Here is a 24,058-nt window from a genome sequence, read left to right on the forward strand (position 1 = left end):
TTTAGATATATATAATTAATCTTTAGATATTTGCAATATCTCATCTCTCAAATATCCTTCTTCATGTAGTACAACAAAATATCAAAGACGTTAATAATATCAGTTTGAGATTAGTTTAAATAATCAATTGTCATCTCTTACCATATTTTAAATTTTTTGTAACAACAACCACTTGATTATTTTAAACACACTTTTCATCAAATCAACTTCTTCAAGCTTGCAACAAAAGTAATTTTTTAGATGTATAAATTTACTCCTTAAATGTTGTAAATAAAAGCTATCGGAAGAAGAAAACAAGTTTTAATCAAACAACACCGTCTTAATTTAAATTTACTCTCATATTCGATATTCAAAACCACTTATTCATGCAAATAGTGATTTCAATATTGAAAATCTTTACGGGTTATTATGAATGCTAGGTTTTTTAAAAGGTAACTACACCCTAAATAGCGTTGTGCAAAAAGGCTGATTTTTCTAAAGAAAAATGTTTTAAATGGTTCCATAACAACTATAATCGATGAAGATATGACTCAATTTAAAGTTATCGAGGACATAATTTTAAATAGGAGGGTGTGAAGTACGTATTAGGGTAGAAAGTAATAAGTAGTGGAGTGTTATCTTGCTTTTCAAGGGTTTAGGTGTTTGTCGCTATTGTAGTTGGTTGTTTAGTGTGTTTTGATTGTCGCACTATCCGTTGTTCTTGTCCTGTAGGATTTGCACTACTTTCTTTTTTCTCACTGCTTTCTTGTTTTTTATTCTCTGTAGTTGGATTTGCTACACTTGAGCCGATCAGAGTCTTTTACAAACAACCTCCTTATCTCTACGAGGTAGTGATAAATCTGAGTAAATCACACCTTTCCCAAACCTTACTCATGAAAATCTACTGAATATGTTATTGTCTTTGATCACAGAGCAAACAAAAGTCAAAAGTTTAAAGTTGCTAAACTGAAAGTTATATTAATAGAGAAAGTGAGGTTAAAAATTTAAGACCACCTACCTCTGAAGGCTATTTTTGTGAATCATTCCTTATGATCTACCAGGCCCAAATATTATTCTTGTACCAGATGCTGGGCCGCTTCACCCAATGCAGGCCCAACATGATCCCATCACCAATAATTTACTAGCAGCTATTTGACCATGAATTTTTTTTGAGCAACTTTCACATATAGCAAACATAAAAATTATATTTGTATGTTATATCTATAATTTGCATAATTGCGCTCCATAACAAACTTTATGTTTGCTATGGCTATTAATATGTATATTTCGCTATACATATACAAAAGAAGCAATTGTATAATCTGTTTCAGTATACATATACAAAAGAATCAATTGTATAATCTGTGTTTGTGTTTGTATAAAGTGAGAAAGAGAGAAAGACAAAAGAAAACTGGGCAGAGGAAGATCTGTATTTGTATAATTATAAGTGTATAGGACGAAATTTTATGTATTTGTATTTGTATATACAATTTTCTCTCGCTTTATACAAACACAAACGCAATTTATACATTTGTGTTTGTATAAAGTGAGAGAGGCGAGTGAGAGTGGCGAGCGAGATCTGGAAGAGGGGAGAGAGAGGAACGAAAATATATGTATATATACAATTTCCTCTCGCTTTATACAAACACATTACATTTTATACATTTGTGTTTGTATAAAGTGATAGAGGCGAAGAGAGACTGCCCAACGAGAAACGAGAGTGGCGAGCGAGAAATTCAGGAAGAGAGGCGAAATGACAACAGTTTGCTACGGGTTACAATTAAATTAAACTGTGGTTATAACATTTAATTTGAATTAATAATTTGCTATTTCATACAATTTTTCCATTTTTTTTCTTAATTAAAATACTTTTTTCACTTTATTTAAAAATGCATGCTTGATTATGAAATAACCAATGATCTTTTAAAAACAATTTTTCTGTCTTTAAGAGAAAGTAGTAAAATTTGTATATATTCTATTGTTCCTTCATTATAAAATATTGAGATTGAGTTTAAAATTTGAAAAAAAATGTTGTATTCCAACTCTACTTTTGTAAATTTCCCTACAAATATAACTAAGCATAAACTCCACCAACTTCATAAATTTTAAATATATAAAATCTACTACACCAGACTTCTCAATTGCTTTTTTTCATTAAAAAGGGAAAAGAAGGTGAAAGTTATATTTTGCATGGCATTCTAACTTTTTTGTATTTTTATTGGTGTATACTTATAAGAAGGGAAGTTTTTTTTATTTTTTTATGGGAAGGCAAATGGGAAAAATTTGAAATTGGTTGGCTCATTTGTCAAATTTCAAATTTAGTACTAATTGATATTGAGTTAATCTCATTTAATAATTGGAGTTGTGTGAAATTTGTCTCTCGTTATCTAAGCTTGATAATTGATATGATAGCGATTCATTTTTCGTCATTGTTCTTGCACGTTTTTTGAAATATATTAACAAAAATTAATATAAATATTAATTGAAACCAAATCGATCGATTAGTAAATATATGAAGATCAATAACTAAGTGCATGTCAATTTAATTTTAAATATTATTAGAACTATTATCATTTTAAATATTATCTCAACAAAAATCAATGCAACTTTTTGGAAGATTATTATATTAACAATAAATTAAATTTCACTAAATAAGATTCGAAAAGTAGAATCTTATTATTATTTAATCAAGGTAGAAAGACTTGTTTTAAAAATTAAAATATTTTAATTTATAATACATAAATAAAAATAAATATTTCATGAAAATATATAATTTTAAAATATAGTAGTAAATAACAAAAATAAAATAATTTTTCTAATTACTCCCTCTGTTTAAAAAAGAATGACCTCCTTTTTTTTTAGTCAATTTAAAAAAAAGACATTTTTTTTTGTAACATTTTAATTTCAGTTTTCCACGTTGCATGTTTAAAGGCCACAAGATTAAATGTAATTTTGTACATTTAACATAACTTTAGTTTAGGACCACAAAATTCAAAAGTCTACTTTATTTTCTTAAATTTTGTGTCAAGTCAAACTAGTCATTCTTTGTGAAACGAAAGGAGTAATAGTTTTTAAAATATACATTTCTCAAGTCTAATACGTGTCAACTCAAAGTCCATTTTTGTGCCACGTACATGCAAACACTACTTTATTTTCCCTTCTCGATAAATCCAGACGTTCCTCGTTGCTTCGATCTCCCCTACGAAAAGCTCTCGTAAAAAAAAAAAAAAATGAATCCAATTAATACTTTCCCTAAAAGCTTCTCACAATTATCTTCACTTACTAATCTCCATAAACTCTCACAAATTCGTATTGCTTCAATTCAATTAATACAGCACCACAGTGGATCCCGCAAATATTCCTCCGATGATCATCCACCGGAAAAGCCACCGCCGGAATTTCCTGCGGCTCCGCAACCAGACAAGCCTTCCGAGTCGTCCGAAATCCCTAGCGCTCCGAACGACGACCCGACTCCAAAGACAACACAATACCGGGGCGGCCCGTATGGTTCCGGGGCAGCTATACCTCAGCAAAGTTCCAAGTCAAAAGTGCGACAACCTCATGGTGCTGAAGTGAAAACACCTGTTCCACCGGAGTCCGATGATATGGTTTCCTCTTAATTGTTAATGGCGATGTGCAAATATCTACTGCAGTTAAAAGCGCTCAAATTCGCAAAAAATAGCAAGTTTTGTTATATTTTCAAAAAAATAATAATAATGTAGCAGTATTTTAATTTTAAAATGTTGCGGAAATTATGTTGATATAATAGTAACTGTAGTCTGTATGTGTACTGAAATTTGTGGAATAAGTATTTGTAGGTTTTTGTATATATAGTAGTTTAAAAGAGATTTTTACATAAAAAGTTCGTCCAATTCATAGTTTTACACTTTTTTAATCGATATATAGATAGATAGATATTATACCCTTGTTATATATTCAAATAGTATATATAATGTTATATAATATTATATTGAGATACATGACTTAATATTTTATGTTGAACGGCATAATGTTGAACGGCATATTTTGAAAATTTTAAATTTTGAAAATTTTAACTTGTTCTTTAATCGCATTCGAGGAAAGCGTTTTATTCATTATCAGTGATTTCTTTGTTTTCTCCCTTAATAGCATTAACTAAACTAGTAAGTAACATATATTTTCTATCATTACACGAAAATTTCACTTTATTGCATATATTTTCATCACTTTATTAAAAATTAATTGTTCTCACATAGATACACATATCTATAACATCTACTTAACGGTACAAATTTGAGATTATAACATCTACTTAATGGTACAAATTTGAGATTATTAAATTATGTGAATTTATAAACACATCAGTTAGTATATATTTCTTTATACAAATATTTATTTAAATTTGAGAGAATAGAGTGGTAACAAAATTAGGTAAGATGACCATAAACCATCTTTACAAAAAACAATAACTAGAATAAAAATATATAAAATTTTATCAAATAAATTTAAGGCATCTCATAGAGGTTTGACTTTAGGTCACCTGTTTTTTTGAGCCGCTCTTGTGTATGTTCAAAGTTAAAGAGCATAGATACAAGTTAAAACCAAGTTAAATGACACATTTATATATTATGCACTATTTATTAGACGACAAAATATATATGTACCATTTTTTAACAAAAGATATCTCCGCTCTACATTGCAAAGTTTAGAAGAATATTTGCCTATTTTCCCTTTTTTTTTTAACATTCTCTACCTTGGGGTGTCAACAGAAACACCCGTTTGGCCATACGATATGAAATCATGATATATATGATGTCATAATATGAAATTATGAGATGAAGTTGAAGTTTTGTTTGGACATGCGATATGAATTTTTTTTGTGTTGTATATTTTCTCATAAGTTGTAAAACTATTAAAATAGCCCCAATTGTTTATTCAATCTTACCACATAAACAAAAAATTATAAAATCGCATAATAAATTATTACAAAGCTATTTGTTCCAACTTAAGTAACTGTTTTATCTAACTTTAATTCAATTAAAAAAATTGAACATAAATTATAGTGTACTAGTCTTTAATATAATCCTCCCACATAGTACAAACAATCTTCTCACGTTGAACTAGCATTTCTCGATCATATAACCGAGAAGATGAACCAACATTATTACTTTGAGCCATTTGTTGGTTAGTATCATTTACAACTATATTTTCATGTTCATAGACCATAAATATTTCATCACTCCTTTCGTATTCTCGCAAAATATTTATGTAACACTGTACAAGTTATGACAATTTTTACTTGTGCATGTGTCAATAATGATTCATGCCTTGTTTCACTTGTGTGCAATTACACATTTTCAGTGGATTAGTTTCGTACTAAAATCAAACATATTGAAAGTAGTGATTATCAAACATACATCAAACTATTTTGTCTTTTTTCATATTAAATTGCTTCAAACATTTTAAAGAGAATTTTTTTATTATGAAAAAACAAAAAAAATATTAGTTCCTCCGTTCTTATTTATATTCACTAAATCATTCCCTACTTTATCATCTGTATTCACCAAATTTAAAGTAATAACAAATTTTATGTTGGTGATAATAAGAACTTTTAAAAAGTAATAATATGATTATTAATTTTATTTAATTTACATATGAAATAAATGGTTAGTAGATATAAATGTCGATTTATTTTAACAAAATATAAACTTGTGGGTCAATTTTTGTTTTTAAAAATTCTCAAATCATGATATGAATACACAAAGCATATTTTTTGGAGAATATGTGATTCCATCTCATGATATGAAATCATGAGATGGAATCAGCGTAAAATCGCATGTCTAAATGTTGATTTCATCTCACGATTCCATATCGTGATATAATATCGCATGGCCAACCACCTACTTAATTTTACACAATCAATAACCGATGATGGTAAATATTGTTTTACACAATGAATAACTGTGAAGCCTATTACATGCAATCAATCTGTTAGTACTTTCTCTGTTACTATGCTTGTTCATTTTTGACTTGACATACATATTAAGAAATTAATAATTAATATAGTAAATTTACTATTTTACCCATATTAATTGATAGAATTTCAAAATCAATTCACTATCTTTTAAAAAAAATATATTAATTCTCTAAATAAACTGAGAATATAATAGGTAAACCATATTGTCTTTTTAAAAACACAAATAAAAAATCAAAATTGAACAAGTAAAAGAAACAAAGAAAGTATCCACCATTGTGGAAACTATTTTTTATACAAACAAGCACTTTAGAACTTATTATATGTAAGTTTTAATTATTTTTACTTTCTAATATTCAAATTATAAATACGGAAAATAGTTATAGAAGACAACTAGGACTGTATTTACTCTACTATTTTATTTAGAGTTTAATCTCTTTCAATCTTTTGTGTGCAGCGTACTTAATTTGAGTATTTTTTTTGGTTCTTCGGTCTGCAGTGAACTGAATTAGAGTTTTTTTTTTTTGAATTTTCGGAGGAATTTGAGTATCGCCGTCCTTACTGCAATGGCTGATTTATTGCCTCAATGTCTTATTCATAAAATACTGTGTCTGCATAGTTTTAAGAGAGCAGCCCAGTTGAGTATTCTTTCTAAAACATGGCTGCAAGCGTGGTTGACTATTCCCAACTTGAGTTATTCACACGGTTATCTCGAGCACAATATGAAAAAAGTAATGGATAATATCATGGAGAGATATCGAGATGGAAAAATCCCTATTGAAAAGTTAGATTTATCATACTCTGTCGATTCTAATGAAGTTTTTCCTTTGTTTAATAAGTGGCTAGATATTGCACTTCAGAATGGTGTAAAAGATCTTGTCTTTCGAATTCCTAGCCACCTTACGTCATACCCGTTGCCTATGTTAACAATCTTGGCAACAAAATCTTTAAGAGAATTAGTATTAACAGGTTGTGATTTGTACTGTGTTTCATTATCTAGTGGTGTGGTTAATTGCTATTCGTTGAGAAAGCTTTCTCTAACTCAGGTAGGTTTAGGTGATAACACGCTTCAGATTCTACTTAATAGTTGTCCTTTTATTGACAACTTAATTTTAGATTACTGTTCTTGGTTGAAAAAGATTGAGATACTGAATAATCTTCCAAAGATCAAGTCCGTTTTTATTCGGAAATCTGGCACAGAGCTTGTTAAAATTCAAGCACCAACTCTTGAACACTTATCTTATTTTACTGGTGGGGAAGAGTTTGCTATGTTCGATATTGATGCTCCAAATTTGGTGTCATTGGAGTATAAGGGATTTAAATTTCCTGCAACTTTTATGGATGCTAATTTGCAATGGAGTTGTTATCCTACGAGATTCGTCCTTGATTCAACTAGCGAAACAATTGCTAGTTTCATGGACGTTTTAATGCATATGATGAGCTCGAGTCATTCTACTTCTCATGGAAGCAACAAGCCTTTGCATCGTCAATTAAAAGAAGTTAAAGCCGATAAATTTGATTGGGAAAACCAGAGATGGCATTGTGATCCTGTGGAACTTGGAAGTGAAAGGATGGCAATAAGGGACCTTAAGGATAAGTTTTGCTTTTTATTATATTGGTCATGCAATTAATTTATCTCTATTCCAAATTGTAATGCATAAGTTCATTAATATGGAGAATAGGACTGCATTTATCACCTGTAATCGTCCTGCATAGGACAGAGTTTGAGCATATGCACTAGTAATTCGACTTGTCAATCTTATTCACCAGCTGATGATAATTCATGACCAGCACAAAGAGTAAGGGAGACATAGGGGGTCACCTTACCTCCATAGCCTCTTCCCTTCAAAGTAACCAAAGTTATCACAATTAGCTTTGATGGAAGTCACACAAGCCATCACAATTCCAATAAAGGAAACTGGAAACCCATAACCCTTCAGAGCTTCCTCTATGAACTCTCAACTCACCATATGTCCATATCGTATGCCTTCCTTAGGTCGATCTTTATCATGTACCGAGGGTGGTTTTCCAATTGTAATGTCGTAGCAGATCATGGCAAATCAGAATGTTATGTACTAGTGATCTCCCGTGAAGATATGAAACTTGAGCTCCTTTGTTTTCAACAGTTATTACCAGACTTCTGGCCCTACTGATAGCATGAAATTTGACAGATAAAGATAGTTGCAGGTTCTTGTGGTTGTGGAGACTTTGCATTGTTATGGAAAAGTTAGAATTATCGAACTTTGGTTCCCCTACAATTGTTGATAAGTGGCTTGACATTGCACTGCATAATGGTGTAAAAGATCTCGTCTTTAAAGTTCCTAGCTTTTCATAGTACCCCTTGCCTATTTTTCACAATCTTGACAGCAAAATCTTCAAAAGATCTGGTTTTGTGGGGTTTTAATTTGAAGCACGTTTCGTTTTCATGTGGTATAGTAAACTGCCAATCATTGTGAAAGCTTTATCTAACTGCTGTCCATTTATATGAAAACATGCTTCAAACTCTACTTAAGACTGTTAGTTTCATCTTTAAGTATTGTTCAGGGTTGGAAAAGATTGAGTTGTTGAATCTTCAAAAGATCAAGTCAACTTTAATTTGGAAAGATAGAAACCAGCTTATTAAAACTCAAGCACCAACGCTCGAGCACTGAACTTATTTTTGTGTTTTGAAAGAGTCTAGTCTTATGTTGGATACTATTGATTATCCAAATTTGGTATCACTAGGGGATAAAATTCCTGAGACTTTTATGGTAACCATGTAAACATTACCATTACGAGAACAAAAACATACACTCAAAGAGGCCCTTGAGTCTCCAACAAAACACAAATACTAATTACACTTGCAGCGTTTGCAAGAAACCACAACATTTACAAGCTTTCTTGATGAACTAAGTATGTCTATTCTATCTAAAATCACCCTCTTAATTTGTATGTATATCTCAGCTGTCTGTACATGTACTCCAAATACATTCAGCAATGGTTGATCTGCTATGGTGCCCTCTGAGATCAATATAGCTCCTTGTGATTGAGTATTCACATCCCATAGTCATTCTGTATCTATCTTGCGCATGCCAGCTTTACATTTTTACTTTCATGGAGTGGATCTTCCTCCAGTACCATCTGCTATCTACAGGAGCATCATGTCTCCTGACATATTCTCCCTCTTTCATATACATGCCATGCACTGACTTAACCCGTAGTGAGTCCTTATTAACAATTACTTGCCAAAGCAACTTATCAACAAGATGCAAGGTTCCATAAGCTGCATTCCTTGGTATTTAGCCCTCAATGTACTCTATGAAACTACTGACATCTTCTTCTTAACATCAGACCCACCCCATAGGTACTCTTTACATCTAAGTTCTCCCGTTTAGTACCTTATTAGTATTTTTCTTAAGAATAGTCATGTCAAGTGTGATTAAAGTTGGAAACATCAAGACACTAAGAAACTATGTTTGGTGAATAAATGATGCGTTTGTCATCGATAATTGCCTGTTAAAAGCTTTTTCTGACACTTGGATTTGATATACTAGTCTGAGGCCGGCTTATAGGTGTTATATATGTTGTACTTCAAAATCACAGAATCAATTGAGATATACTCAAATAAGAGATCTCACAGTGTCCTGTCTTCTAAAAGTTGTCGCGTGCGTATGCAACTGATAAGAGTGATAGGTCTATTAAAGTCTTCTTGAGGCCTCTGAAGTATGTACCTTGTTGAAAAGAGAAAATTATGCTGCGTATAGATCTAACTTCTAGACTTCTGATATCAGAGGTTCTTTCACATTCGTAAAACTTGATTTTGTTGACGTTAGCTAGGCCATAGCACATGCAAGAGGAAAGAATTTCACTATAGAATGGTGAGAAAGACAGAATAAAGAATCTTATGCTTCAACTTCAACACAATTTTAGACAATGGTGAGAAAGTGCAAGAATTTAAAGCTAGACATAAAACAGATTAATAAAGTTTAGGAATGAACAAGTGCATTCGTTTTGAAATACCGATAAATTAATTACATTGCCAATCTAATAAAAAATAAACTTCCTTCCTGTCCTCTGAAAGGGTGCTTATCACCAGTTCCCCACTTACAAGTTGCAGCTCTTGATTTTTCCCATCAAAAACTTTTATTTCTTTCAATTGACTATGCCAAGGGTTGCTTCTTTCCGAAGAAGAATGACTCAGATTCTTCATATACATCAAACGACTGACGAAACATGTAATCATTTCAACCGTTGATGATAGGTTGAGTCTCCTAGGATTACAACTCCATAGCAAAGCATCCACAAATGTTGGACACTCCCCATATGACCTTGTAATGTTGACATTTAAAACGTCCATTTGGGAGCTAGCAACTCCGTGGTGCTGCTGCAAATCTTTAATCTTGATGTCATTGTATTCGGGAAAACAAAGGAGAACTTGGGACCAAGGGGCCGAATTCGATAGAAGCTTCCTCAACTTACTAAACCACGCAGCATCTAAATTGTTGTTGCCATGAAGAACGATTTTTGAATGCTTCAATTGACTTGAAGCTTTCGCAATTTTAAATTCAGGAATTTGATATCCTATATACTCAAGTGATACCAAATTCGAAGTTTCAATCTGTCTTATGCCCACACAATACTGAATCTTCAATACTTCTAGGGATTGCGATCTAGAAATAAGGTTATGGAGAAATCCAATACATATCTTCACATATGATAGCTCTAAAGATTTTAGATTCTGACATCCAACGACAACCAAATTTCCCGATAAATAACCATTATAAAACAAGTGTTCAAGAGTTGGTGCTTGGATTTTCACATGTTGGTTTCTATTTATTGATACGGAAACTGACTTGATCTTTTGAAGATTCATAAGCTCAATCTTTACCAAACCCGAACAATGATCAAGGTTGAAAGAGACAATGAAAGGACAACTATTAAGTAAAGTCTGAAGCAAATTTTTGCTTAAAATTATATAAGATAGAGAAAGCTTTCTCAAAGAATGACAATTCGCGAACCCACTAGATGACGAAACATGCATAAGGTTACAACCTTTCAGAACCAATTCTCTTAGAGAATTTGCTGCCAAGACTTTAGAAATAGGAAAAGGATATAATCGTACCGAGTAGAGAAGATCTACATAGACTAAATCTCTTGCGCCATTTTGAAGAGCTGTGTCAAGCCACTTATCAATCAGAGGGAAAACTTGATGACGACGATTGAATTTCGAACAATTTGAAAATCCAAACTTGTCAATGGGGATTTTGTTTTCCCTGTATGTCTCCATAATTGCGTCCACTATTTTTGTTTCTTCGAAATATTCAACTAAGAATTCCAAGTTGGGAAGAGTAGACCAAGCTTGTAGCCATGTTTTAGATAGAATTCTCATCCGGGATGCTTGGCCATAGCTAAGATAACAGAGTATTTTGTGAATCACACATTCCGAGAATATGTCAGCGGTGGCGGCCATGTTTTAGGCTTGAAAGGGGAATTGACAAATACGGTGGAAAAAAGGTAAAATAAAGCCCTATATATACTTAACAAACCCTAATTAATTTCTAACGACTTTTCCCTTTTTCTTAATTACTTTTAGACTATCTCCAACTTCACTCTATTTTACTCTCCATTCTCTATATTTGGAGAGTAAAATAGAGAATTGGGTCTCCAACCACTCTCTAAAAAACTCTTTATTCTCTATTTATATAGAGGCGGATAGTAATTCTCCAAATTTTCCATTTCACTTTTTCATTATTTTAATATTATTTCTATTGTTTGTAACTAACATATTATTTTTCATATAAGGCCTATTAAATAAATTTCTAATATTCGTATTTCTTTTTAAATATAGTACAACACTTTAAAAAATATGTTATTTAAAATATACTACTTTCATCCCGAATTAACAATATTTTAAATATATTTTTTCAATTTTCGTCACTTTAAGAGATAATTTGATATTATTATTGATTTTCACTACGAAGAATGCACAAAATTTAAATGATAAAATGAAAATTTTAATTTAAAAATACAATACATGGCATAATAATTTAAATACAAGATAACAATACAATACAATATATAACATAATGTTTTTCACAACAATAATTTAGTAATCCGGCAGGTCATTTTTAGATTTAACAATATTCGGAAAAAAGAGTGTATCATCTAGAAAATTGTTGTCTTTGTGATTGCGGTTGTGCTTGTTGATTTCTTTTCTCAATTTTTCGTAGTTGTTCTTTAAAATTTACAATAAAATATAATTTTATATTAAATAAAGAATTAAAAAAATAATAATTTATATTACATGAAAATTATATAGGGTGATTATTTTGAAAAAAGAAAGAACGGATTTATATTATGAAATAAGAAAATGAAATAGAAATAGAAATAAAAATATAATATTGAGGAGAGAGAAGAAGATTTTTTTTTAGAGAGTAAAATAGAGAATTGATTATCTGAAAAAATAGAGTACTCTATATTTGGAGAGTAAAATAGAGTGTAGGATTGGAGATGCCCTTACAAGACGTTCCATAACTTTATAGTTTATACGGGGAAAACTATAATCTCTCTGTCCCAATTTATGTGACACATTTCGCTTTTTGAGAGTCAAACAATTTAAGTTTGACCGAGAATTTGCTCGTGAAATCTTCAATTTTTTAAAAATGAAATTTATATAATTGTAAACTACATAAAAAATACTATAAGTCTCAATAATTGATAATTCAAAATGCCTAAAAAATATAGGAAAAATTTACGGTCAAAGATAGACTTATTTGAATCTCAAAATCCGAAATGTGTCACATAAATTGGGACAAAGGGAGTAATACATAAATATGCCCTTTAACTTTGCTTTAATTTACATTTATGCTCTTCAACTTTGAGTGTGCACAAACAAACACTTAAACTTGAATAAAATTGAACAAATAAATACACACATTTTATATGTCATCTTACATGACAATTTGCATTTTATGCGGTGTCCCTACGTATATTATGTCACGTAGAACTCATGTATTTATTTGTTCAACTTTATACAAGTTTAAGTCTATCTATGCACACTTAAAGTTGGAGGACATATCACTTGTATATGTTATGCCTTTTTTTAACTTTGAAAGATAAAGAGTAGGTTTGAAATTGTTTTCATAAAAATAAACAAATTAGCTAGTACGAAATAAATTTAAATAAGAAAAAGGAAGTAAATATGAAATGGTAAAAAGAGACCAAGTATGTAGGCTATACAAAAAATAAAAAAAAAAGTGGTCAAGTATTTATAGAAGACAAAAAATCTCCAAGTGAATAAAAAAAATTAAAGATAAAAATAAAATTAAGTGCTAATAGTAAAAAAGATTCAAACTTTAAATGTAACATATTTGGATTTTGTATAATAATATATTTTTATTATTATATTAGTAAATTATTTAAATTTGTTATAATTGTGGTATAAGTGCGGATAAATTTACTAGTGTAACAGTATACTGTTCCTATAATATATAGGGTTTTGATTTACTCTTCCACTGTCAGTTGTTATAACAACCGCAGTTTGTCAATTCCCCTGCAACTTCCATGCCAGGGGGACAGGCTCAGCTGACATGTTGTCTGTATGCCTCATTCGCAAAATACTCTGTTATCTTAGTTATGGCGAAGCAACGCGGATGAGAATTCTCTCGAAAACATGGTTACAAGCCTGGTTAGATCTTCCCAACTTGGAATTCGAAGTCAATTCAGGCAAAAGCATAACAATAGTGGATGAAGTCACTAAGAAATATACGAGTTAATATCTCAAAAGGTCACTCAACTTTGAGTATTTATCTAGTAAAGTCATTAAACATTATTTTGTATCAATAAAATCACTTAACTTAGACATCTATATCAATAAAATCACTCAACTTATCGTTTGTATCAATAAAATCACTCAAATAAATTTATTATTAAAAAAATATTGACATCATAAAATAAATTATTTTTTTATATGGAATTAATAAATTAAAGATAATGGAGATTCATGCTACAAAGATTAATTGGTGTTATTTTCAACTAGAAAAAGCGTAAGTGTTTGGATGATGTCGGCCTGTTCGGTGGAATTGTGATTCAGGCTACAGAGATTGGTAGCGGTAGAAGCAAACATTAAATTTTTTCCTTTTTAACTCCACCGTATAGTTAGCTTATGTTGAAACTTGAAAAATAATAATTCAAACTTGTGTTTAAAAATAATTTCTGAAATTTGATTTTTTTTTGAATATAAAGTAATATCATAAAAGTTTTTTCCGTAAAAATCTCTTAATGAATTTTGTATCATGGCATTAAAAAATAATTTATTTTGTCAAGTCAATATTTTTTTATAATAAATTTGATAGAGTGATTTTTTTGATATAAATATCTAAGTTGAATGATTTTATTGATACAAAACAAAGTTTAATGACTTTACTAGATAAATTGACAAAATTGAGTTACCTTTTGAGATATTAACTCCAGATATAGGGACGGAAATATTCCTATTGACAAGTTTGAATTTCACAACTTTACAAAGCTTGATCATATTTACCCTCTGATTGATAGGTGGCTCAACATTGTTCTTCAAAATGGTGTAAGACATCTTGTGTATAGAGATGTTAGATATTCAACATCATACTCCTTCCCTATTTTTAAATTCGTGGAATCGAATTTTTTACGAGAACTAATCCTGACGGGTTGTGATCTGATGCATATTTCATTATCTAGTATTAGTTCTATGGCCATTTCTCATTCTTTGAGAAAGCTTTCTCTATCTTGTGTTCGGTTAGATATGAACATGCTTCAAACTCTACTGAATAGTTGTCCCTTTATTGTCGATTTAATCATTGAGCATTGTACTGGGCTGATAAATATTGAGCTTTTGAATCTTCGTAATATCAGGTCACTTACCATTCGTATTCACCAACCCGTTACAATCCAAGCACCAGGTCTTGAACACTTGTCTTATTCTAGTTATTGTTTGAAACAGTTGCATATTATTGACTATGAGAATCTGAAATCTTTAGAGATATCGAATACAGATGTATCTTATAGATATCTCAACAACCTTATTTCAATACCTTACTGTCTTGATAGATTGATATTAGCTAACAATACTGTAAGTAAGTTTGACGTTTGCAGGAGTCAATCCCTAAGGGTCTTAAAGATTCGGAATTGTAAGATCATCGGAGCTATTGATGCTCCAAATTTGCGATTATTTGAGTATAAAGGACGTGTTATTCCTCAGCTTAAATTTGTACAAGAATCAAGACAATTGAAGCACTCACAAATCATTCTTGATCCCTTGTACAATTTAGATGCAGCATGGTTTTGTGAGTTGAGGAAATTTCTATCAGATTCGACTTCTTGGTCTCACGTTACCCTTTGTTTCCTCAAATGCAATGTGATCAACCTGAAAAGTTTTCAGCTGCAGTGTAGAGCTGTTACACCCAAAGTGGACGTTTTAGATGAAAAATTTTTAATGCCGACTGGGGAGTGCCCCACGTTTGTTGATGCCTTGCTGTGGAGTTGTCGTCCTAGGAAACTCAATCTACAATCAACAAGTGAAATGTTTACATGTTTTGTGAATTGTTTGAGGGAGATGAAGAATTTGAGTCATGGCCGATTAAAAGAAGCAAAAGTCTATAAATTTGATCAGAAAAGTCAGAGTTGGCATTGTGTAGAACACAAAAGAGGAGGAGAGCTCTCAATAAGGACTGTTAGCAAGTTGGAAAAATATTTCTTTTTATTAGATTGGTGATGCAGTTTATTTTATTGCAAATTGAATGCCCTTATTCTTAGAAGTAACAAACTGCAATTCAATTTTTTCGCAGCAAATTGGTTTTCATCAAATAAATACAGAGAGCTTTACTTCTGTTTTATCTTCTATCGGAGGTTCTTTTGCAGTAGTAAATTTTGATTTGTTAACGTTAGCTTGATACTTCTATTTGATATGTTAGTCACAGAATCTATTGAGCTATACTCAAATAAGAGATCCCAGTGTAATACTTGAATCACACTCAAATCTGCTGGTGCATAGTAACAATTTTGTCTTAGTACTCACTTTGGTATTTTTGGTTAACCGTGGTACCCAGGCCAACTTGAACGCACCTAGACAAATTCCACGGGATATCTCTCACCTCTCACTAACAACAGATACTACATAACCCTGCCAATCAAGGCTAGAATAAACTGGAAGAAATCAAAAGTTAACTCTGTCCGCTAAGACTAGAAATCATTGTGTTTTTGTGTCCGTTGGGATTTGAATTTGAAACCTCATTGTGCTTAACATAGTAATTTGACCACTAGATCACACCATTGAGTGCGTTTTGGTACTTAAGTAGTGCAAACTAGTACTAAGACGATTAAACGTAGTTTAGCATCGTATATATCTCTTTTTAGCACCCAACAAAGTCCAAGGTACTCTGCTTTCCCTCTTCTTAGATGTAATCAGATTAGTTTCTTCACCAGTATTCATTTTCCTTTGAGGGCGCTTTCGTTCTCCATTTTCATTTCATAATAATCCAACGCAGTTTGCTAGTATGAAATAAATTTAAGGATTTAAAGGTAAAAAGAAAAAGTATGTGGCTATACTAAAAAAAATTAGGCGAAATATTTATAAAAGAAAAAGAATCCCAAAGTGATAAAATATTAACATAAAAATAAAATCAAGTGTTGATAATTAAAAAAGATTCAATCTTGAAATCTTAGGATTTTGTTTGTTATAATGATATATTTTTATTATTATATTTGTAACCAATTGTTTAAGTTTGTTATAACTGTTCTAAAAGTGCGGATAAGTTTACTAGTATTACCATATATTGGGGTTTCTTGAATATATATATAGGGTTTGATTTACTTTTCCACTGTCACATCCCCTGCAACTTCCAAACCATGGGGACAGCTGACATGTTGCCTGTATGCCTCATTCGCAAAATACTCTGTTATCTTAGTTATGAAGAAGCATCTCGGATGAGAATTCTCTCCAAAACATGGCTACTAGCCTGGTTGGATCATCCCAACTTGGAATTCACAGTCTCGTCGGGCAAAACCATAACAATAGTGGATCATGTCATGGAGAGATATAAGAACGGAAATATTCCTATTGACAAGTTTGAATTACACAACTCTACAAAGTCTGATCATATTTTTCCTCTAATTGATAGGTGGCTCGGTATTGCTCTTCAAAGTGGTGTAAGACATCTAGAGTACATAGATGTTGAACTTTCAACATCATACCCCTTCCCTATTTTTAAATTCTTGGAAGCAAATTTTTTACGAGAACTGGTCCTGACGGGTTGTGATCTGATGCATGTTTCGTTATCTAGTGCTAGTCAAGCGGTGACGTGTCATTCTTTGAGAAATCTTTCTCTATCTCTTGTACACTTAGACAATAACATGCTTCAGACTATACTCAGTAGTTGTCCGTTCATTGTTGATTTAATCATTGGGTATTGTAGTAGGCTGAAAAATATTGAGATCCGGAATCTTCCAAATATCAGGTCTCTTGTCATTGGTAATGACCAACACGTTAAAATCCAAGCACCGTCTCTTGAACACTTGTATTATAGTAGTTCTTGTTTGAATAAATTGAATATTGTTGAACATAAGAATCTGAAAACTTTAGATATATCATGTACAGAGATATCTGATGTATATCTCAACCACCTTATCTCCATACCTTACTGCCTGGAGAAACTGATATTAGCTAACATTGCTTTTGGAAGATTCGACATTTGCAGGAGTCAATCCCTAAAGGTGTTAAAGATTCATAATTGCAAGATCATAGGAGCAATTGATGCTCCAAATTTGGTTTTGCTTGAGTATAAAGGACAAGATATTCCTCAGCTTAAATTTGCTCAAGAATCAAGACAATTGAGGCAATCACAAATGATTCTTTATCCCTTGTTCAATGTAGATTCGGCATGGTTTTGTCAGTTGAGGAAATCTTTATCAGATTCGACGATCTCTTGGTCTCAAGTTACCATTTACTTTCACAAATGCGAGGAGATCAACATGATAGATTTGCTACTGCAACCTAGAGTTGCTATCCCCAAAGTGGACATTTTAGATGTAAATTTTTCAAGGCCGAATTGGGAGTTTCCGACATTTGTGGATTCCTTGCTGAGGAGTTGTCGTCCCAGGAAACTTAATCTACAATCAACAACTACAATTTTTACATGTTTCATGAATCGTTTCACGCAGATGAAGAGTTTGCGTCATGGTCAATTAAAAGAAGCAAAAGCCTACAAATTTGATCAGAAAAGTCAGAGTTGGCATCCTGTAGAACACAAAAGAGGAAGAGATTTCCCAATAAGGACCAGTAGCAAGTCGAAGAAATATTTCTTCTTATTAGATTGGTGATGGAGTATATTCTATTGCAAATCGAATGCCTTCAATTTTTCGCAGCAAAAAGTAATAAATGCAGAGAGATTTACTTCTTTTTTGTCTTCCATTAGAGGTTTTTTCCCAGTCGTAAAAATTTGATTTTGTTAATGTTAGCTTGATACTTGGAGCATTTTCTGATATTTGGATATGATATGCTAGTCTGAGGCCAACTTATAGTTGTTATGTTGTACTTCAAAATCACAGAATCAATTGAGATATACTCAAATAAGAGATCTCACTGTGTTTGTCTTATAATTCTAAAAGTAGTTTCGCTTGTATGCAACTTATAGGCCTATTAATTTCATCTCGAGACCTCTGAAGTATGTACTTTGTTGAAAAGAGAAAGCTATGCTGCATATAAATCTAATTTAGACTTGTGATATCTGTGATCTTTGCATCTTTTCTTATTTGGTTGCAGTATAGAACCATTTAGCACCTTTTTTTGGGCTAACTTGAGATAACCTAGACTAATTCCATGAGATATTTGTCGACTCTCACTAACAACAGGTACCAGGGAACCTGTCCATCAAGGATAGAATAAACTGGAAGAAATCACCAGTTAACTCTATCTGCTAAGACTAGACATCACAGTGTTTTTGTCTCTGTTGAGATTTGAATTCGAGACCTCATGGTACTTAACACAGTTTATTGACCACTAAATCACACCCTTGGGTGCGTTTTCATACTCAAACTTAGTAGTGCATACTAGTACTAAGACAATTAAATGTAGTTATAGCACCCAACAAAGACCAAGGAACTCTGCTTTCCTTCTTCGTAGATGCAATCAGATTAGTTTCTTCAGCTGTGTTCATTTTCCTTTAAGGGCGTTTTCGTTCTCCATTTTCATTTCTTAATAATCCCACTCATACGATCACATTGAGGTACTTACACTGACATCGGTTTCCTTTCAATAGTTTTCTTAACATTCTAGACCGTGTGATGCCTCAGGAAAATATATCCACTCTCGTTTATACCTATCTTGTCAAGTACTGTGAACGCAGCCCACTTCCAGTTCTAACTTCTTGCTGCTGGAAGCTAAATGTCATTGCGAAATCTATTTAAAATAAATAAAGCACAGAGCCAACTTTCCTACCTTTGAGTTCTGTTTGAAAATGTTTTCATAAAAATGAACAAGTTAGCTAGTATGGAATAGGTAAAAGAGACCAAATATGTAGGCTTATACTAAAAAAGAAAAAGTCCCAAGTATTTAAAAAAGACAAAAAATCCCCGAGTGATAAAAAAATTAAAGATAACAATAAAATCAAGTGTTAATAATAAAAAAGATTCAAACTTGAAATGTAACATATTTGAATTTTCTATAATAATATATTTTTATCATTATATTAGTAAGCTGTTATTTAAGTTTGTTATAACTGTTTGTTCTAAAAGCGTGGATAAATTTGGTAAGCTATTATTTAAGTTTGTTACAACAGTTCTAAAAGTGCGGATAAATTTAATAGTGCTAACAGTATAATAGGGTTCCTAGAATATGTAGGGTTTTGATTTACTTTTTCACTGTCACTTACCCTGCAACTTCCAAGCCATGGGGACTGCTGACATGTTGCCTGTATGCCTCATTCGCAAAATACTCTGTTATCTTAGTTATCGAGAAGCATCCCGGATGAGAATTCTCTCCAAAACATGGCTACTAGCCTGGTTGGATCTTCCCAACTTGGAATTCTCGGGGAAAAGCATAGCAATAGTGGATAATATCATGGAGAGATATAGGGACGGAAATATTCCTATTGACAAGTTTGAATTTGACAACTCTAAAAAGCCTGATCGTATTTCCGCTCTGATTGATAAATGGCTCGGTATTGCTCTTCAAAATGGAGTAAGACATCTAGTGTATAGAGATGTTACACATTCAAAAATATACCCCTTTCCTATTTTTAAATTCTTGGAAGCAAATTTTTTAGGAGAACTAGTCCTGATGGGTTGTGATCTGATGCATGTTTCATTATCTAATACTAGTAATGTGGTGATCTGTTGTTCTTTGAGAAAGCTTTCTCTATCTCGTGTACGCTTAGATAAGAACATGCTTCAGACTATACTCACTAGTTGTCCCTTCATTGTTGATTTAATCATCAGGAATTGTACTCGGCTGAAAAATGTTGAGCTCCGGAATCTTCCTAAGATCAAGTCACTTGCCATTGATATTGACCATCCCATTAAAATCGAAGCACCAACTCTTGAAAACTTGTATTATTCTAGTTTTTGTTTGAATAAATTGAATATTGATAAATATAAGAATCTGAAATCTTTAGAGATATCATGTACGAAGATATCTGATATATATCTCAACCGCCTTATCTTCAGACCTTACTGCCTCGAGAAATTGGTATTAGCTAACATTTCTTTAGGAAGGTTTAACGTTTGCAGGAGTCGATCCCTAAAGGTCTTAAAGATTCATAATTGCAGGAAAATCGGAGCAATTTATGCTCCAAACTTGGTTTTGCTGGAGTATAAAGGACATGATATTCCTCAGCTTAAATTTGCACAAGAATCAAGACAATTGAAGCAGTCACAAATGATTCTTTATCCCTTGTTCAATGTAGACGCGGCATGGTTTTGTCAGCTGAGGCAATCTCTATCAGATTCGATCTCTTGGTCTCAAGTTACCATTTATTTTCACAAATACGAGGAGATCAACATGAATGATTTGCAGCTGCACTGTAGAGATGCTATCCCCAAAGTGGACGTTTTAGATGTAAATTTTTTAAGGCCTACTGGAGAGTGCTCGAAGTTTGTGGATGCCTTGCTGTGGAGTTGTCGTCCCAGGAAACTCAACCTACAATCAACAAGTGAAATGTTTACATGTTTCATGGATCGTTTGATGCATATGAAGAGTTTGAGACGCTCTCTTTCTCATGAAATGGGTTGTTTGATGCATATGAAGAATTGGAGACGCGCTATTTTTCATGAAAGGCATGGTCAATTAAAAGAGGCAAAAGTCTACAAATTTGATCAGAGAAATCAGAGTTGGCATCCTGTAGAACACAAAAGAGGAGAGCTCTCAATAAGGACCGTTAGCACGTTGGAGAAATATTTCTTTTTATTAGATTGGTGAAGCAGTTTATTCGCAATTTGAACTCCCTTATTCTCTTAGAAGTAACGAAATGCACTTCAATTTTTCGCAGCAAAAACTGTTTTTTTTTATCAGATAAATGCAGAGAGCTTTACTTTTTTTAATCTTCTATCGGAGGTTTTTTCTTAGTCGTAAAATTTGATTTTGTTTATGTTAGTTTGATACTTGGATTTCTTTTAAGGGAAGGCAATATGAATTATTAGTTTTTGTGTAATCATTGGTTTAACTTGCCTAAGATCAGAATAGAGAAATATGATGTGAAACAGTATATTTCCTCAACTTATAGCAACGGTATAGTTGTCTCTGTGTGACCTATAGGTCATAGATTTAAACAGTAGATTTAACTTGCCTAACATCAGAATAGAAAAACGAGAGGATCACTATAAACACGATCTACTACACCATTCTGAAGAGCAATGCCAAGACACTTATAAATCAGACACAAAACTTCATAGTCTGAAACGTTGCATAATTTAAACTTATCGATAGGGACTTCTCCGTGATTCTATCCTTGTAAATGGGAGAATCATCTGTATTAACCCTAATGTGCAAGAGAATCTCCAAAATATAAAGGGCCATACAAAATTTATTTTAGTATAGTTTGTTAACCTGAAATCCTTGTGAAACCAATATCATTTTTTACTTAATACAGATGAAAATAATTGATCATATAAAACACTCAGAATGGAGGGAGAATCACATAAGCCTAATTATGTATTAGTTTTAACAACACAAAGTCCCATTGATACCTGCAACTATCTTTATCTGTCGAATTTCATGCTATCAATAGGAGTTGAATCAACAAATCATATAGACTGATTCAATGCAAAAACCACAAGTCTGGTAAAATTGACCTCGAGTTTCATGTTATCAATAGCAGATGCATAAGCATCAATGCAGTTAAGTTGTTCAAAGGTTTCATACCGAACAACTAGTCCCTTTTTGACAAACAAGAGGATCTATAACAAAAGCAGGTAATCACTGAGGCAATACGTGCCATAGTAAATGGTCAGAGAGACAACTTATACTCGATTTTGCCTTTGTCAAGCTGCCACAGGAACATATGAATCCTTATTGTGGAGTTCATACACTAAACGTCTCAGAACGAAGTACTACAACTTCTATTTATATCTAAAAGCCAGGTCCATAGACATCTATTTAACGCGACATTATATTAGTCTAAAAAAAGAAAGGTGCTTAGTGGTTCGATAGACGATACTCCCACCAAACAAGAACAGATGCACAGACCACAGAAAGCAGAAGTCTAAAACACAACTGTATACCACATAAGTTTTTCTTTTCAACACAGTAATAGTTTGCAATAACTAAAATATCTAATACAAGTGTCTCAAAATTGAAACAGAGAAGTACTTACAAGAGATAAAAATTAACTGTATCACCAATCTAATAAAAAACGAAATCTATTCCTCTCGGTATAGTACCTTATTGCCTCCTTTCCCCTTCCGAGTTCCACAAATTGCCATCTCACTTCTCCCCAATCAAATCTATAGAGTTTTAGTTCTTTTAATTGACTCGAACTCTTCATGTACATTAAACGGTCCATGACATATGCAATCGTTGTACCATTTGACTCGAGGAGGAGTCTCCTAGGATGACAACTCCATGGCAATTTATCATCCACGAAAATCGTGGGCACTAGATTTCCCTCATACACAAGTGACACCAAATTTGGAGCATCAACAATATCCAACTTAGGAGAAGTTTCCGGTTGAGTAACATAAGACAAGTGTTCAAGAGTTGGTGCTTGAATTTTAACGAGCTGGTTTCCAGCTTTCCAAATTAAAACCAACTTGATCTTTTGAAGATTATTCAGTAGCTCAATCTTTTTCAACCCGTAACAATTATCAAAGATGAAATTGAAAATAAACGGACAACTATTAAGTAGAGTCTGAAGCATGTTTTCATCTAAAACTACATCAGATAGAGTAAGCTTTCTCAACGAATTGCACTTCACCACACCACTAGATAATGAAACATGCTTTAAATTACTACCCCTTAGAACCAATTCTCTTAAAGATTTTGATGCAAAGATTTTGAAAATAGGCAAGGGGTACGACGTATAGCTAGGAACACCGAAGACAATATGTTGTACACGGTTCTGAAGTGCAATGTCAAGCCATTTATCAAACATAGGGAAAACTAAACGCAAATAACTAAAGTCTGATAATTCAAACTTTTCAATAGGGATTTTTTCATCCCGATATCTCTCCATGATATTATCCACTATTTTCAAATTGTTGCGATACTTAACTGTGAATTCCAAGTTGGGAAGAGTCGAACATGCTTGCAACCATGTTTTCGAGAGAATACTCAACCGAGTTGCTTCTGTTAAACTAAGGTAAGAAAGTATTTTATGAATGAGACATTCAGGCAATAGATCAGCCATGGTAGGGAGAAGTTGCAACGATATAAATTAGAATAACCTATACACAACCCCTAATTATATAATGATGGTTTTTGAAAAAAAAAAAAAAAGGATGGTAAATTTTTTAAATTTATTTTTTTAAAAGAATTTTTTTCCATCCAAAAGCAAAAATACCATAAAAGAAATACCACATCTTTCTCTCACTGTACGTATTCAAAATTATTCCAACTAATATTTTTATCTCTACGACACGAGTGAGTATATATTATTTATTTTAATATTACTTCTCACACGC

At 32.2% G+C, this 24,058-nt stretch overlaps 4 protein-coding genes across 4 annotated transcripts; 2 read left to right on the forward strand and 2 right to left on the reverse strand.

Annotated features, from left to right (window-relative positions):
- Window positions 1-6,498: 6,498 nt before the first annotated feature.
- On the forward strand, window positions 6,499-7,563 carry LOC125870097 (FBD-associated F-box protein At3g52670-like). The gene has a single exon (XM_049550455.1). The coding sequence runs from the start codon at window positions 6,499-6,501 to the stop codon at window positions 7,561-7,563; it is 1,065 nt and encodes a 354-aa protein (XP_049406412.1).
- A 2,328-nt stretch (window positions 7,564-9,891) lies between these two features.
- On the reverse strand, window positions 9,892-11,410 carry LOC125870670 (probable F-box protein At1g60180). Its single transcript, XM_049551164.1, has one exon. The coding sequence runs from the start codon at window positions 11,379-11,381 to the stop codon at window positions 9,939-9,941; it is 1,443 nt and encodes a 480-aa protein (XP_049407121.1). The 5' UTR covers window positions 11,382-11,410; the 3' UTR covers window positions 9,892-9,938.
- Window positions 11,411-19,832: 8,422 nt separating this feature from the next.
- Window positions 19,833-21,359, forward strand: LOC125870099 (putative F-box/LRR-repeat protein At3g44810). Its single transcript, XM_049550456.1, has one exon. It carries the CDS (start codon window positions 19,833-19,835, stop codon window positions 21,357-21,359), a length of 1,527 nt encoding a protein of 508 aa, XP_049406413.1.
- An 824-nt stretch (window positions 21,360-22,183) lies between these two features.
- On the reverse strand, window positions 22,184-23,784 carry LOC125870100 (putative F-box/LRR-repeat protein At5g02700). Its single transcript, XM_049550457.1, has 2 exons — window positions 22,828-23,784; window positions 22,184-22,336 (listed from the first exon to the last, which is right to left on the reverse strand). Exons 1-2 carry the CDS (start codon window positions 23,782-23,784, stop codon window positions 22,184-22,186), a joined length of 1,110 nt encoding a protein of 369 aa, XP_049406414.1.
- Window positions 23,785-24,058: the final 274 nt, after the last annotated feature.

This window comes from Solanum stenotomum, chromosome 7 (genome assembly GCF_019186545.1).
Source record: "Solanum stenotomum isolate F172 chromosome 7, ASM1918654v1, whole genome shotgun sequence".
NCBI lineage: Eukaryota > Viridiplantae > Streptophyta > Magnoliopsida > Solanales > Solanaceae > Solanum > Solanum stenotomum.